Raw genomic sequence first — 13,703 nt, 5'->3', positions numbered from 1 at the left:
TTATATAGATTTTATTTTTCTCCAACAGGTGCCATATTTGAGGAAAACGCTGTCAGGGATGACGAAATTTTTCAACTTGCCATTTCTGACCTAAGTCTCAACGACGACATTCTACAAAGCGAGAAAATCACCCACTCTGTAAAACGTATCGAGGCGAACAACCCATTTCAAGCAGTGCAGGAAGGTAAGTGATATACAGCAGAATGGTTTTAGAAATTGATTGCTTTGCTGTTATATTTCATTGCTTTGGCCTGGAGGGTTGGGGACACAGTTTCAATTTTGTGGTTAGTTCTGACGTCAGTGGCATAATAGCACGAGGGCTGCTTATCTTCTTACCGTGGTCAAAGACTTGCGGGCATTGCACTTTGATTTTTAAAAACTGTTTTCATTTCTTGTTTTCATAGTTTGGTGTAATATCAAAGCAGTCTAAATTAGTACCAAGGTGAAGTCAAAGTGCAGACTGGTGATTATGGTCTTAGACCTCTATACTCATATGATCAGCCTAAGAATAAACCAAGGCCTAATAGCAAGGGGTCTAATATATATTTTTATGCCTCTCTCCTTCAGCAACCTATAGTCCACTGCATCCTTTCACAATGGCCTTGAATAGTTACTCCCTTACAAAAGCACTCAAATAGTAGTATTACCTGATCTATAATAAGGTATGTTTCATTGTCATTCAAATGGCCATTCAATTGCACCTCTTACAGTAACAGTGCCTGCATTGAAATACATTAAAAAACATGTAATTGACCAATTGATGTATTAAACTTCTATACAATCAACCTTCTCTATGTTGAAAGCCAGAAATACAAAAGACGATGTTTCACAGAATAGGAAAACTGTAGCCCTGAAATAAGAATCAGGTCTTACATTTGAAAACTCAATGCATTATTTCTGATCAAATACCATTTTATTTGTCACATACTTTGTAAACAGGTGTAGACTAACAGTAAAAAGGATGCGCTGCTTCGCAACAATGCAGGAAGAAAGAAAATAGAGAAATAGTAGAAAAGTAAAACATGTAATAATAAATACACAATGAGTAACAATAACTTGGCTATGTACACGGGGTACCAGTACCAAGTCGATGTGCAGGGTTATGAGGTAATTGAGGTAGATATGTACATATAACTAGGAATAAAGTGACAGATAATAAACAGTAGCAGCAGTGTATGTGTCAAAAAAGTAAGTGCAAAAAGGGTCAATGCAGATAGTCCGGGTTGCTATTTGGTTAACTATTTAGCATTCTAATGGCTTGGGGGTAGAAGCTGTTCAGGGTCCTGTTGGTTCCAGACTTGGGGTATCGGTACTGCTTGCCATGCGGTAGGTAGCAGAGAGAACAGTCTATGACTAGGGTGGCTGGAATCTTTAACAATTTCTAGGGCCCTCCTCTGATACCGCCTGGTATAGAGGTCCTGGATGGCAGGGAGGTCGACCCCAGTGATGTACTGGGCCATACGCACTACCCTCTGCAGCGCCTTGCAGTAGGATGCCAAGCAGTTGCCATACCAAGCAGTGATGCAGCCAGTCAAAAAGCTGATGAGTTACAGCTAATGTCCTATGACTTGACAGCATGCTGCTGAGCCAGTCTCAGTGTTTGGGAAACTACTGCATGTTGGACTTAATCAGTTAAGTTAATACTGTAGTCATTTTTTCACAGTAAAAGTGGGTTGACTTCTATTTAGAGGTTTGTTTTCTTATCTTGTCCTAATTCAGAGTTGCTGCCTGTCGTCAAAACATGTAAAAGCAAACCATTTTCTGTTAACAAAGAGGTTCTGCTGTTACAGCTGGTGATAAGGTACCAGCTCTGAAACAAAGTGTAAGAGATGACAAGAGATGTTCATTTCTGGCTGCAAACCAAACAAATCAGTGAGGAAGAGTTCAAATACAACAACAACACAAAAGTCTACTGGGTTTCAAGGCTGATTGATAGTGAGCCTAAATAACTTTACAAAGGGAACCTGCTGCTTTGGTTATGATGTTTTACTTAGGTTATTATCAAAGCTTACCAAGTGTGGTGCAGCAAGGCCAAGCCTAACCAGCATGAAGAACGCTGGCTAGGGGATCAAGCTCCAGCTGAGCACGGTTCCATTAACGAGGGTGTGGCAGCCCTTTAATTGACTGCTTAAAGACTTAAAGGTGTGTGGCTCTCACTCTGCGGGGAGAGTGTTCTGGAGTGCGCACATCATGCGAGGTATGGCTAGGACCGATATGATTTGCAGCGTTTAAGCTTTTGGCTAGTTCTGTCGACTTCATGCTTTTGTTTTCTACGTTTAAAGTCTGACCCTGTAGAGCTCTGAAAGAGCCATGATTTCATTTGCCTTTTCTTAATAAAAGCCTCTTTGCACCGTACTCCTGTCTCCTGTGTCTTTCCCTATGAGTCATTGCCTATGCCAAACCCCCTAGACAGTGTGAAACCCCTTGCACTGTCACACCAAGTCACTGTTTCCACACTTGTAGTGCTATTTTTATATTCTGAATGGTTGATTGGGGGTGTTTTTGGAACTCAAGGGGCTTTCCGGTTGATGATGCCCCAGGATCGATGAGCCTTCCTGGGCCTGGGGTTGTGTGTGAGATGAGGGGGGTGTTGAGTGACAGTAGGGTCATGTTGACCTTTGCTTTGCTCTTTTGTTCACATTCACCCCACTGTGACTGCCACTCAGGACCCTGCCAGTGTACCACCAGAGAGGAAGAGGCATGCAGGGCTGGGCAGAAGAGTGAAGAGAACAAGGATCAGAATGAGTGGCAGCTAAGGAAGAGGGTGGGAAGAGGAGGAAAATAAGGAAAGTGAACAGCCTGGTCTCATAGACTAGACATAACATAGTAAATGTAAATCCAGGACTCTCAAATTATTATGATACTGTATGTTGTGTTTGGTATGGTTACTTAAAGTTACTTAAGGCAAAAACAAAAGTAGGGTGGTTAGTCGTAGTGGAAGGGTGGGAGTATAATGCGAACGTCTAGTAACCCAAAGGTTGTGTGTTTGAATCTCATCATGGACAATTTTAGCTAATTAGCAACTTTGCAACTACTTACAACTTTTTAGCTACTTTGCAACTAAACCCAGCAAAAAAAGAAACGTCCCTTTTTCAGGACCCTGCCTTTCAAAGATAATTCGTAACAATCCAAATAACTTCACAGATCTTCATTGTAAAGGGTTTAAACACTGTTTCCCATGCTTGTTCAATGAACCATAAACAATTAATGAACATGCACCTGTGGAACGGTCATTAAGACACTAACAGCTTACAGATGGTAGGCAATTAAGGTCACAGTTATGAAAACCTAGGACACTAAAGAGGCCTTTCTACTGACTCTGAAAAACACCAAAAGAAAGATGCCCAGGGTCTCTGCTCATCTGCGTGAACGTGCCTTAGGCATGCTGCAAGGAGGCATGAGGACTGCAAATGTGGCCAGGGCAATAAATTGCAATGTCTGTACTGTGAGATGCCTAAGACAGCGCTACAGGGAGACAGGATGGACAGCTGATCGTCCTCGCAGTGGCAGACCACGTGTAACAACACCTGCACAGGATCGGTACATCAGAACATCACACCTGCGGTACAGGTACAGGATGGCAACAACAGCTGCCCGAGTTACACCAGGAATGCACAATCCATCCATCAGTGCTCAGACTGTCAGCAATAGGCTGAGAGAGGCTGGACTGAGGGCTTGTAGGCCTGTTGTAAGGCAGGTCCTCACCAGACATCACCCGCAACAACGTTGCCTATGGGCACAAACCCACCATCGCTGGGCCAGACAGGACTGGCAAAAAGTGCTCTTCACTGACGAGTCGCGGTTTAGTCTCACCATGGGTGATGGTCGAATTCGCGTTTATCGTCGAAGGAATGAGCGTTACACCGAGGCCTGTACTCTGGAGCGGGATCGATTTGGAGGTGGAGGGTCCGTCATGGTCTGGGGCGGTGTGTCACAGCATCATCGGACTGAGCTTGTTGTCATTGCAGGCAATCTCAACGCTGTGCGTTACAGGGAAGACATCCTCCTCCCTCATGTGGTACCCTTCCTGCAGGCTCATCCTGACATGACCCTCCAGCATGACAATGCCACCAGCCATACTGCTCATTCTGTGCGTGATTTCCTGCAAGACAGGAATGTCAGTTTTCTGCCATGGCCAGCGAAGAGCCCGGATCTCAATCCCTTTGAGCACATCTGGGACCTGTTGGATCGGAGGGTGAGGGCTTGGGCCATTCCCCCCATAAACTTGCAGGTGCCTTGGTGGAAGAGTGGGGTAACATCTCACAGCAAGAACTGGCAAATCTGGTGCAGTCCATGAGGAGGAGATGCACTGCTGTACTTAATGCAGCTGGTGGCCACACCAGATACTGACTGTTACTTTTGATTTTGACCCCCCCTTTGTTCAGGGACATATTATTCCATTTCTGTTAGTCACATGTCTATGGAACTTGTTCAGTTTATGTCTCAGTTGTTGAATCTTATGTTCATACAAATATTTACACATGTTAAGTTTGCTGAAAATAAACGCAGTTGACAGTGAGAGGACGTTTCTTTTTTTGCTGAGTTTACTTAGCATGTTAGCTAACCCTTCCCCTAACCTTAACCCTTTAACCTAACTCTTAACCTTAACCTTAATCCTAACCCTAACCCCTAGCCTAGCTAATGTTAGCCACGTAGCTAACATTAGCATTAGCCACCTACTGTAGCTAACATTAGCCAAATTGGAATTCATAACATATCATACGTTTCGCAAATTTGTAACATATTGTATGAATTGGAATTCGTAACATATCGTACGAAATGGATGATGGACATCCACAAATTAATACATACCATACGAAACGTAACATATCATACTAATTAGAGAGTCCCGGATTTACATTTACTATGTTACATCTATCCCTGAGTCCAGGTTGAAGTGAAGAGGAGATCAGTAGGAGGATAAGAGAAAAAAACTGCTGTGGCATAGCTGTATTCATTAGCATACTTGTCTCCTTGATCTAGAGGTACTAAAAGGTGAGGAGAGCTTCCATATTTGCCTTAAGTTGATCACTGAATGATGGCAGGTTTGGGTTATGTGACATCCTTCACATCAAGACTGATATGATAGATTCAGGTGAATTGAGACTTGACTCAAATTGACAAAAAATCAGATAATTGACAAGGTAGTTAGAGTTTTTTTTCAAGTTTTTATTTTGTAGTATAACTGCCGTTAACTATTCACTGCAGCAGATGAGGGTCTATTTTAGTCACCCAGTTGAGATGCAGTAATTTGTTGAGTGCTTTGCACCAATATCCCCCCCGTCCAACACCCACTAATACAACTCCATTTTCATGAACCCCTCCCAAGGTAAGAATTTAATTGCGCTAAGGTCAACTTATAAACTTAACAAAACCAACCTTCTTCAATAACTGTAAGGTTCCCTTTTGCCTTCCTCCACTGTACGTGCCAAAGGCTAAAATAATAGCTCCTTTTTGAGTGTTGGCGTGGCCAATCCAATATCCCCACCAGATTCCCCACTTATGACAACTCATTATTCGCAGCGCTCTAAACATGATGGAAAGCTTGCCTTTGACCATTATTGTCACTGTGGTTTACTAAGTGAAGGTAAATCTCCATAATGGATTTCTTTGTGTTTTTATGTCTATTTCCTGGGTGTGAGGAGAATGATCATGCCATTTCATCCCAGGGCTGTTAATTACCCAATGGTTCTTTTCAATCCGTCGTAACCTGCACTGCTCCAATCAGCTAAGTGAGGTCACAGCCATGGTGTACATTTCACCCTTTCATTTAGTCCATGTCTAACACTATCCCTGTAATTATACTGTATGCTTTTGTGACTGGCTTAGCCATGCTGCTTATTGTGCATTAACGGTGCATTGTATACTATGGAGGCTTTCCGATAACATTGTTTACTAGTACGCAGTGCTGCACTGCAGAAGGGCTGTATAGATTTGCATGACAAACTGCATAGTTGTTAAACAGGAGTTAGCCTATAGTAAGAGAGGCAGTATGTGTGATCCTGCTGCAGTTCAGTGTGCAAGCATGTGTACACGTGTATGTGCGTGTGTGTTGGTACTTTATACATGCTGAGTTGGCTGTGTGTGTATTTGTCTGTGTATATGTGTTAAATTGTGTTTTATTTACTGTTCGTATCCTAGGTGTGTGTGCGTATGCATTTGTGCTGTACCTTTCCTCACAACTTGTCCTGTCATGTATGAATGCTGCCTTGCCTGTGCGTGTTGCATGTGCCTGTTCATGCTGTAGTGGCCATGTAGTCTAATGCAGATTAGATCACAGCTAAACCTCTGGGGCTGCCTGGCAAAGAGAAGTGCCTGTCAAACCTGCAGCACATTGAGGCCTGAAAGACACTCCATAGAATATGAATTCGTCTATCCCCTTTGGAATGGAGAGAGTCAGCATTGCCAAGCGCCATAGGACCTGTCAGAGAATAGAGAGACAAAGTGAGCTGAGAGTGAGAGTGTGAGTTATGGTCCAGGCCGCTGCTCCTAAATGTGGTCACTGTTCTGTCCCTCCTCTCTCCCCTCCCTGGAAAGTGTTCCACTGGAGCATTCTGTACAAGGCTTTGTCCTCTGTTCCAAAACCCGGGCTGCTGCAGTCATTCCTTGGGTGCACTGGGATATGTTGTGTCACTCAGGTTATTGATTCTGCATGTCTCTCTTTGAGTAAGTCATCTCAAGGAATCAGCCTATAGAGGAATTGCTAACACTTTGAATGTGATTTGCCTTTGGGGTCTGGCGTGTTGGTACCACTGTTGATTAGACTTAAAGGCTGCCAATTTTATTTTTACTCTGATCTGTATTCAAAGGAGTCATCGGCTTCTCTCTAAATGTCACCGCGAGCTGGGATTTCACTAATCTTTTAATGTGGGTATCAGAAGACAGACTGGCCTTTTTAAAGTATGGTACAATGTTTAGAAAATGTTTAAAGCAATGTTATTTGTTCCCCCCCCCCACTATTCCCTTGGTGATTGCAAGGCCTGTAATTGCCAGGTTTTCAGGAAATGAAGTGGGGAACTTTGGATTCCGATGTAAACAGAACGACTGTAAGGCACTAATTCGGGTGTCTCAGGCTTATCAGTGCTCAAGCCCCCCCCCCCCCACGTAGTTTCCGCATGTTCAGAAAACTCCAGCTGATGTGTCTTTGCAATGGGATTTCAGATCTTTTCATAGTAGTAGAACACTTAGGGTGGTGATCTTTCTGGGTCACGCTGCTACAGGTTGAGTTTTATTTTGGAAGGTAAACATAGACATCATGGTATGAGGTCTGGTATAAACTATTGATGAATTGGACCAACTTTGTCATATACAGTATGAAGATTCCCAATCCATTTTTATCGTAGTATGTTGTCATATTATCTATTCACGTGTACTTGCCTGTCTGTCTGTAGAAATGATTTACTAAACTAACACCAACATATCCATCTTATGCAGGTTATTATCCAGCATTTCTCTTCCATGTGGCAGTAAGAACAGTGCACGTCAATATAACAGATGTTTTCACTTTTCTGTGACCCCAAAACCCCCGATTTTCCACCAATGCTCCAATAACTGTAATAGTGATGTAAGTGGTGAAGAGGAAATCGATACTGATTGTCCAATCAGATGGATGCTTATGATTGTCTGTCAGCCTATATAATGTACTCTCTTATACATCCAGGTCACAAGTCTATGGCATTTGTTGGAACCCCCCTCCCTCATGCCGAAGAGCTTGGAGGGCAGTGTGTATAATTTACTACCCACCTCCATTCCAGGACGGAAGACGAGGAGGGGAAAATAAGCCTCATAGTAAATCCTATTAGAGTAAACAGGAGGGGGGAGGGAGGGAAAGGGAAAGGGAGAGCGGGGGGGTGGGAAAGTGACATCTTAGGGAATAAAAAATATTAAGTCATTTGAAACTGTGTCTCTCAGTTCAGCTCATTGCCACATTGACTACAAGGCAAATGAGACAGTGTTTGTGAGCCTTAGGGAATAAAAAATATTAAGTCATTTGAAACTGTGTCTCTCGGTTCAGCTCATTGCCACATTGACTACAAGGCAAATGAGACAGTGTTTGTGAGCCTTTGTCTGTGGTATCGCCTAGAAACACAGTTCCAATCAGCATCAGTGAGTGGGCCCATCTGTTACTGTGTCACTCTGCCACAAGTCCCCACACTCCTGCCCAGGCATTATAGATTTACCTTATAATGAGGCTATGTAAGCCCCCAGACTGACACTAAAACACCAAAACCCTGTTTTTTTTAGTGGAGCAGATGAAATCTGGACAAAATGCAATCCATTGGACATAATACTATTAATAATGATAATTTATTGTATTTATATATTGCTTTTCCAAATGCTCAAAACGCATTACATTCAGACATGCAAAAACAACTCTTGTCTTTTTTCAGAACACATTGCTTTGAGACCTGTCATGGCTGAAGTCAAAAGCCATTTTTGTCATGCCACACACATGAATGTCTACAGACATAAAGTGCTACTGTATATAATGCAAGTGGAAAAGCCGCGTACACAACAGATGATTTTATCTCAGTCTTTCTCACAGATTGTTGCTGGTAAAGGAAATGTGAGATTAATAATATGTCTTTGCATGTTGCATGCTGTGGTATACTCAACCCAACCAGTATGCTTTATGTTTCACAAATGAGAGCATACATTGCTTCTTTATGGACACTGACTTGATTTATAACCACTAAGTTGGCCAGATTTGTATTTGTCTGGAAAGTTTACACATGCAAAAAAATCTAAATAACTTTCCAGAACCAGTCCTCTTTATCCACCTGTCCATTCTTGTGATGTCACTAACTAGGGTATTCGTTGGCAATCATAGGAGGGTGGATACATATCTGAGGTACATCATTCCACCTCTCTAAAGAAAGAGCATTCATTATGAAGTAACTACAAGTTAAACAGCATCTTCTAGAGAGAGAGAGGGGGAGAGAAAAAGAGGTAGACGTGTGTGAAATGTGCATCCTCGGGCCCTTTGTAACTACAGTGAGGGAAAAAAGTATTTGATCCCCTGCTGATTTTGTACGTTTGCCCACTGACAAAGAAATGATCAGTCTATAATTTTAATGGTAGGTTTATTTGAACAGTGAGAGACAGAATAACAACAAACAAATCCAGAAAAACGTATGTCAAAAATGTTATAAATTGATTTGCAATTTAATGAGGGAAATAAGTATTTGACCCCCTCTCAATCAGAAAGATTTCTGGCTCCCAGGTGTCTTTTATACAGGTAACGAGCTGAGATTAGGAGCACACTCTTAAAGGGAGTGCTCCTAATCTCAGTTTGTTACCTGTATAAAATATACCTGTCCACAGAAGCAATCAATCAATCAGATTCCAAACTCTCCACCATGGCCAAGACCAAAGAGCTCTCCAAGGATGTCAGGGACAAGATTGTAGACCTACACAAGGCTGGAATGGGCTACAAGACCATCGCCAAGCAGCTTGGTGAGAAGGTGACAACAGTTGGTGCGATTATTCGCAAATGGAAGAAACACAAAAGAACTGTCAATCTCCCTCGGCCTGGGGCTCCATGCAAGATCTCACCTCGTGGAGTTGCAATGATCATGAGAACGGTGAGGAATCAGCCCAGAACTACACGGTAGGATCTTGTCAATGATCTCAAGGCAGCTGGGACCATAGTCACCAAGAAAACAATTGGTAACACACTACGCCGTGAAGGACTGAAATCCTGCAGCGCCCGCAAGGTCCCCCTGCTCAAGAAAGCACATATACAGGGCCGTCTGAAGTTTGCCAATGAACATCTGAATGATTCAGAGGAGTGTTGTGGTCAGATGAGACCAAAATCAACCTCTTTGGCATCAACTCAACTCGCCGTGTTTGGAGGAGGAGGAATGCTGCCAAGAACGCCATCCCCACCGTCAAACATGGAGGTGGAAACATTATGCTTTGGGGGTGTTTTCTGCTAAGGGGACAGGACAACTTCACCGCATCAAAGGGACGATGGACAGGGCCATGTACCGTCAAATCTTGGGTGAGAACCTCCTTCCCTCAGCCACTGCATTGAAAATGGGTTGTGGATGGGTATTCCAGCATGACAATGACCCAAAACACACAGCCAAGGCAACAAAGGAGTGGCTCAAGAAGAAGCACATTAAGGTCCTGGAGTGGCCTAGCCAGTCTCCAGACCTTAATCCCATAGAAAATCTGTGGAGGGAGTTGAAGGTTCGAGTTGCCAAACGTCAGTCTCGAAACCTTAATGACTTGGAGAAGATCTGCAAAGAGGAGTGGGACAAAATCCCTCCTGAGATGTGTGCAAACCTGGTGGTCAACTACAAGAAATGTCTGACCTCTGTGATTGCCAACAAGGGTTTTGCCACCAAGTACTAAGTCATGTTTTGCAGAGGGGTCAAATACCTATTTCCCTCATTAAAATGCAAATCAATTTATAACATTTTTGACATGTGTTTTTCTGGATTTTTGTTGTTGTTATTCTATCTCTCACTGTTCAAATAAACCTACCATTAAAATTATAGACTGATCATTTCTTTGTCAGTGGGCAAACGTACAAAATCAGCAGGGGATCAAATACTTTTTTCCCTCACTGTAAAGTGAATGTGAATTATTCATATTTTACCTTAGTCAAGTACAGTACGCTCATCTTCTTCCATTTTCTAGTCATCTAAAGCTTTGGCCTCATTATGTTCCTCCTCAGACAGAAAACGTTCCATACCATTGTTCTCATTTACCCCGTTTTGTAATCAGTGTTGCAGTAAAGTGTCATTTGCTATGCATCTCGTGTGAGCCACTATATGTTTGTGTTTGTGTGTGTGTGTGTGTGTGTGTGTATTTGCTTGGAGCAGTAGAGGTTCTCATGTCCTGGCAGTAAAGTAACTTCACATATACTGGCCAAATAGCCCACACAACACAGTCATCATTGCCAAACTAGCAGCTTTGGATATGCAGACATACCCTACATGCCTTGTGAATATTACAGTCTTAAGACTAAATTATCATGTACAATGCTGCATTATACATGTATGCATGCATTATACATACAAGTAATGTAAATAACTTGTTAGAGCCTTATTCCTTTGTGTGATTCTTGAACATTTTGAATACAGCAGGCAAGCTGTGCTAAGCTTATCGATCGTTAGAGCTGATCCTAATGGACAGACCAGATGACTGCATGGAGTTAACAGTCCTTAGCTACTAAGGCAAGCTTTAAAGGTCAGATTAAAGTTTCTCAACTGCAATCCCAAACAATGTAGGTTCAATCACACTTCGGTTCAATCATACTTAGTCAATCATACTTCTGCTGGCCATATTCAGTAGTAAATTCGGCAGTGATTTGTCTACAGGCCACAATTTTCAGGCAGAATGTTTTTTTATAATGGGTGATTCTTACTGTTTTTATTGACTTCACCTTTGACACAGTTCTACTACAAAGTAACTCTGATTGGACCTGTAGCATGGACATGGCAAGCATAGCAAAATAAGAAGTAAGCTTAGGAAACCTTCACTGTGCTGCAGCTTAAAAGTCTGAACTAAACAACCTCAGTGTTGAAATGAGAAAATTGTATTTCATCATGATGTCTTAATGGAGAACAGAAAAACAAGTGGATGAGTAGGAGGTGATGAGCAGGACTAGTTAACTGGAGGGGAGAAGTGTGGGCAACACATCTCTGATCGTCTCCATCCTCCCATTTTCCAAACCAGCAGGATGGATGTCCTCATTCACTGCTACGCCAACATCCTCCTAGCAACCACTCCAAATTCATAGTACAGGACAGAGGAATGAGACAGTCTATCCTACATAGCTTTCTCCCACCATGCGTATACATGCAAAATAACGTATCCTTCCAAAACCACAAAAATGGCTACTCTTGAGTCACAACTCTGAATTTGTACTTTTTAATAACAGTCAGAGGCTAGACATTATGTGTCAAGTAGCAAGCACATGTTGCAGTGTGGAGAACATGGTTGTAGATGTAGATAAAACAGAAATGTCACAATATCTTAGTGCATGAATCGTTCCAATAACAGGTGTGTTTGATGGAAATGGCTGGTTATGTTTCTTATTTTAGGTGTGCATGGAGACGGCTTCTCAGAAACAGATTATATAGTGAATCAATAGATGGTTTATATGGCAACCACTCTCTCTGTGAACAAACTGTTTTGTTCAATGTCTACCTGTTGCATAGATCGTGCTCTGCATCTGTTCTAAGCAGGAGAGGAAGGGAGAGTGTGAAATTTGATCATAATTGTGGTGAAAATGATAGTAAATTGTTACAAAAGCCCTGGCAGAATGTCTGGAAAATTCTTGTCTGATATGCTCAATATCCTGATATCACTGCTCTGCAGCCAGACAAATACTCCATAATATCCCCATCTGTTGTCTGTCATTGACAAAAAGGTCTATAGTTCTCCTGTATGCTTCCCTCACGTTCTGAAAATGATGCATTTGTGTCAGTGTTACCTCCTTTCATAGAAGAAAGCCTGCTACCACATGAGCCACACCAAAATGTAAACTGTGAAAGTAATGTCAGGGCTATTTCACTTTGTGAAATTGCGTAATCAGAAGTATAATGAGCAGTGTGCTTCATTCCATTTTCTACTTCCAAAAAGAACAATACAACAGCCGGTAACACTTTACATTAAATGGATACTTAGGGTTTTTGGCAATGAAGCCTTTTATCTACTTCCCCAGAGTCAGATGAATTAATTGATACCATTTTTATATCTCTGCATCCAGTATGAAGGAAGTTGAGGTAATTTCTCGAGCCAATGTTAACTAGTGTTAGCTCAATGACTGGAAGTCTATGGTATCTACTAGCATGCTAGCAGTTACCATAGACGTCCAGTCATTGCGCTAACGCTAGTTAGTAATTGTGCTAACGCCAGTTAGCAACTTTCTTCAAACTGCATGCAGAGACATAGAAACGGTATCCACGAGTTCATCTGACTCTGGGGAAGTAGATAAAGAGCTTCATTGCTAAAATCCTGACGTATCCGTTTAAGTTGCCCCTATTACTATGTAACTACATAGTAATAACTGTAGTAACAACATAGTAGTTATATAGGTGTTACTATGTAATTATGTATATTAATAAGGTTGTAGCGCTATCAGTTATTATATAATTGTAAATGCTGATTACAGATTTTCTTCTTCCACTATGTAACTATTGTTTTGTAATTACACGTTTGAAAGTCACAATTACCATGTAACTACAAGGTGCCACTGAATCCACATGTAACAAGGCACACCCTGTCATTAGCTACCGGTCATTTTCAATTAGTTTATTTGTCTGTTTTGACCTGGCTCAAGGCTATACCGAATCAAGTGTACTGTAAGAACAATGTAGTTACATAAGATATAACTATCATGTACCTACCCAGGAGAAAGCAACTTAATGTAAAGTGAAACTCAGTGGGATATAAGGGCGATTCCACACCAGCTGGAGCGGAAAATATTTTTGGTATCTCAGATTGTTCTGGCATAAAAAATTCATTCGGAGGAAGGATGTGTGAAATGCTTTTTACATTTGTATCACAAACCATTTGTTTGAAAATCTAATGAAAGTGGCAATTTTAGGCCCTTTTTAGATCTATATGTTTCTATTATCTGTGAATCATGCATAATACAGACAACATTTTGGTGTCATTATACTCCTTATAGTATGCTCTAAAATATGGAGTATGTCTTGATTCTGAAGTAAAAATGTTCACATTAA

The 13,703-nt window shown here is 41.8% G+C and overlaps 1 protein-coding gene across 1 annotated transcript in view; it reads left to right on the top strand.

The window, feature by feature from the left end:
- LOC311127854 (glutamate receptor ionotropic, delta-1-like) overlaps positions 1–13,703 on the top strand; it is a 481,343-nt gene that overhangs the window by 3,987 nt on the left and 463,653 nt on the right. Inside the window, exon 2 of the mRNA XM_084159745.1 lies at positions 29–184. Coding sequence (XP_084015871.1) covers positions 29–184 — 156 coding nt within the window. The remainder of the gene's footprint in view (positions 1–28; positions 185–13,703) is intronic.

The sequence above is a fragment of the Coregonus lavaretus genome (genome assembly GCF_964263955.1).
Source record: "Coregonus lavaretus genome assembly, chromosome: 1".
Classification (NCBI taxonomy): Eukaryota; Metazoa; Chordata; class Actinopteri; order Salmoniformes; family Salmonidae; genus Coregonus; species Coregonus lavaretus.
Note: the sequence above shows the minus strand (reverse complement) of the source record. Positions and strands in the feature narration are given on the sequence as shown.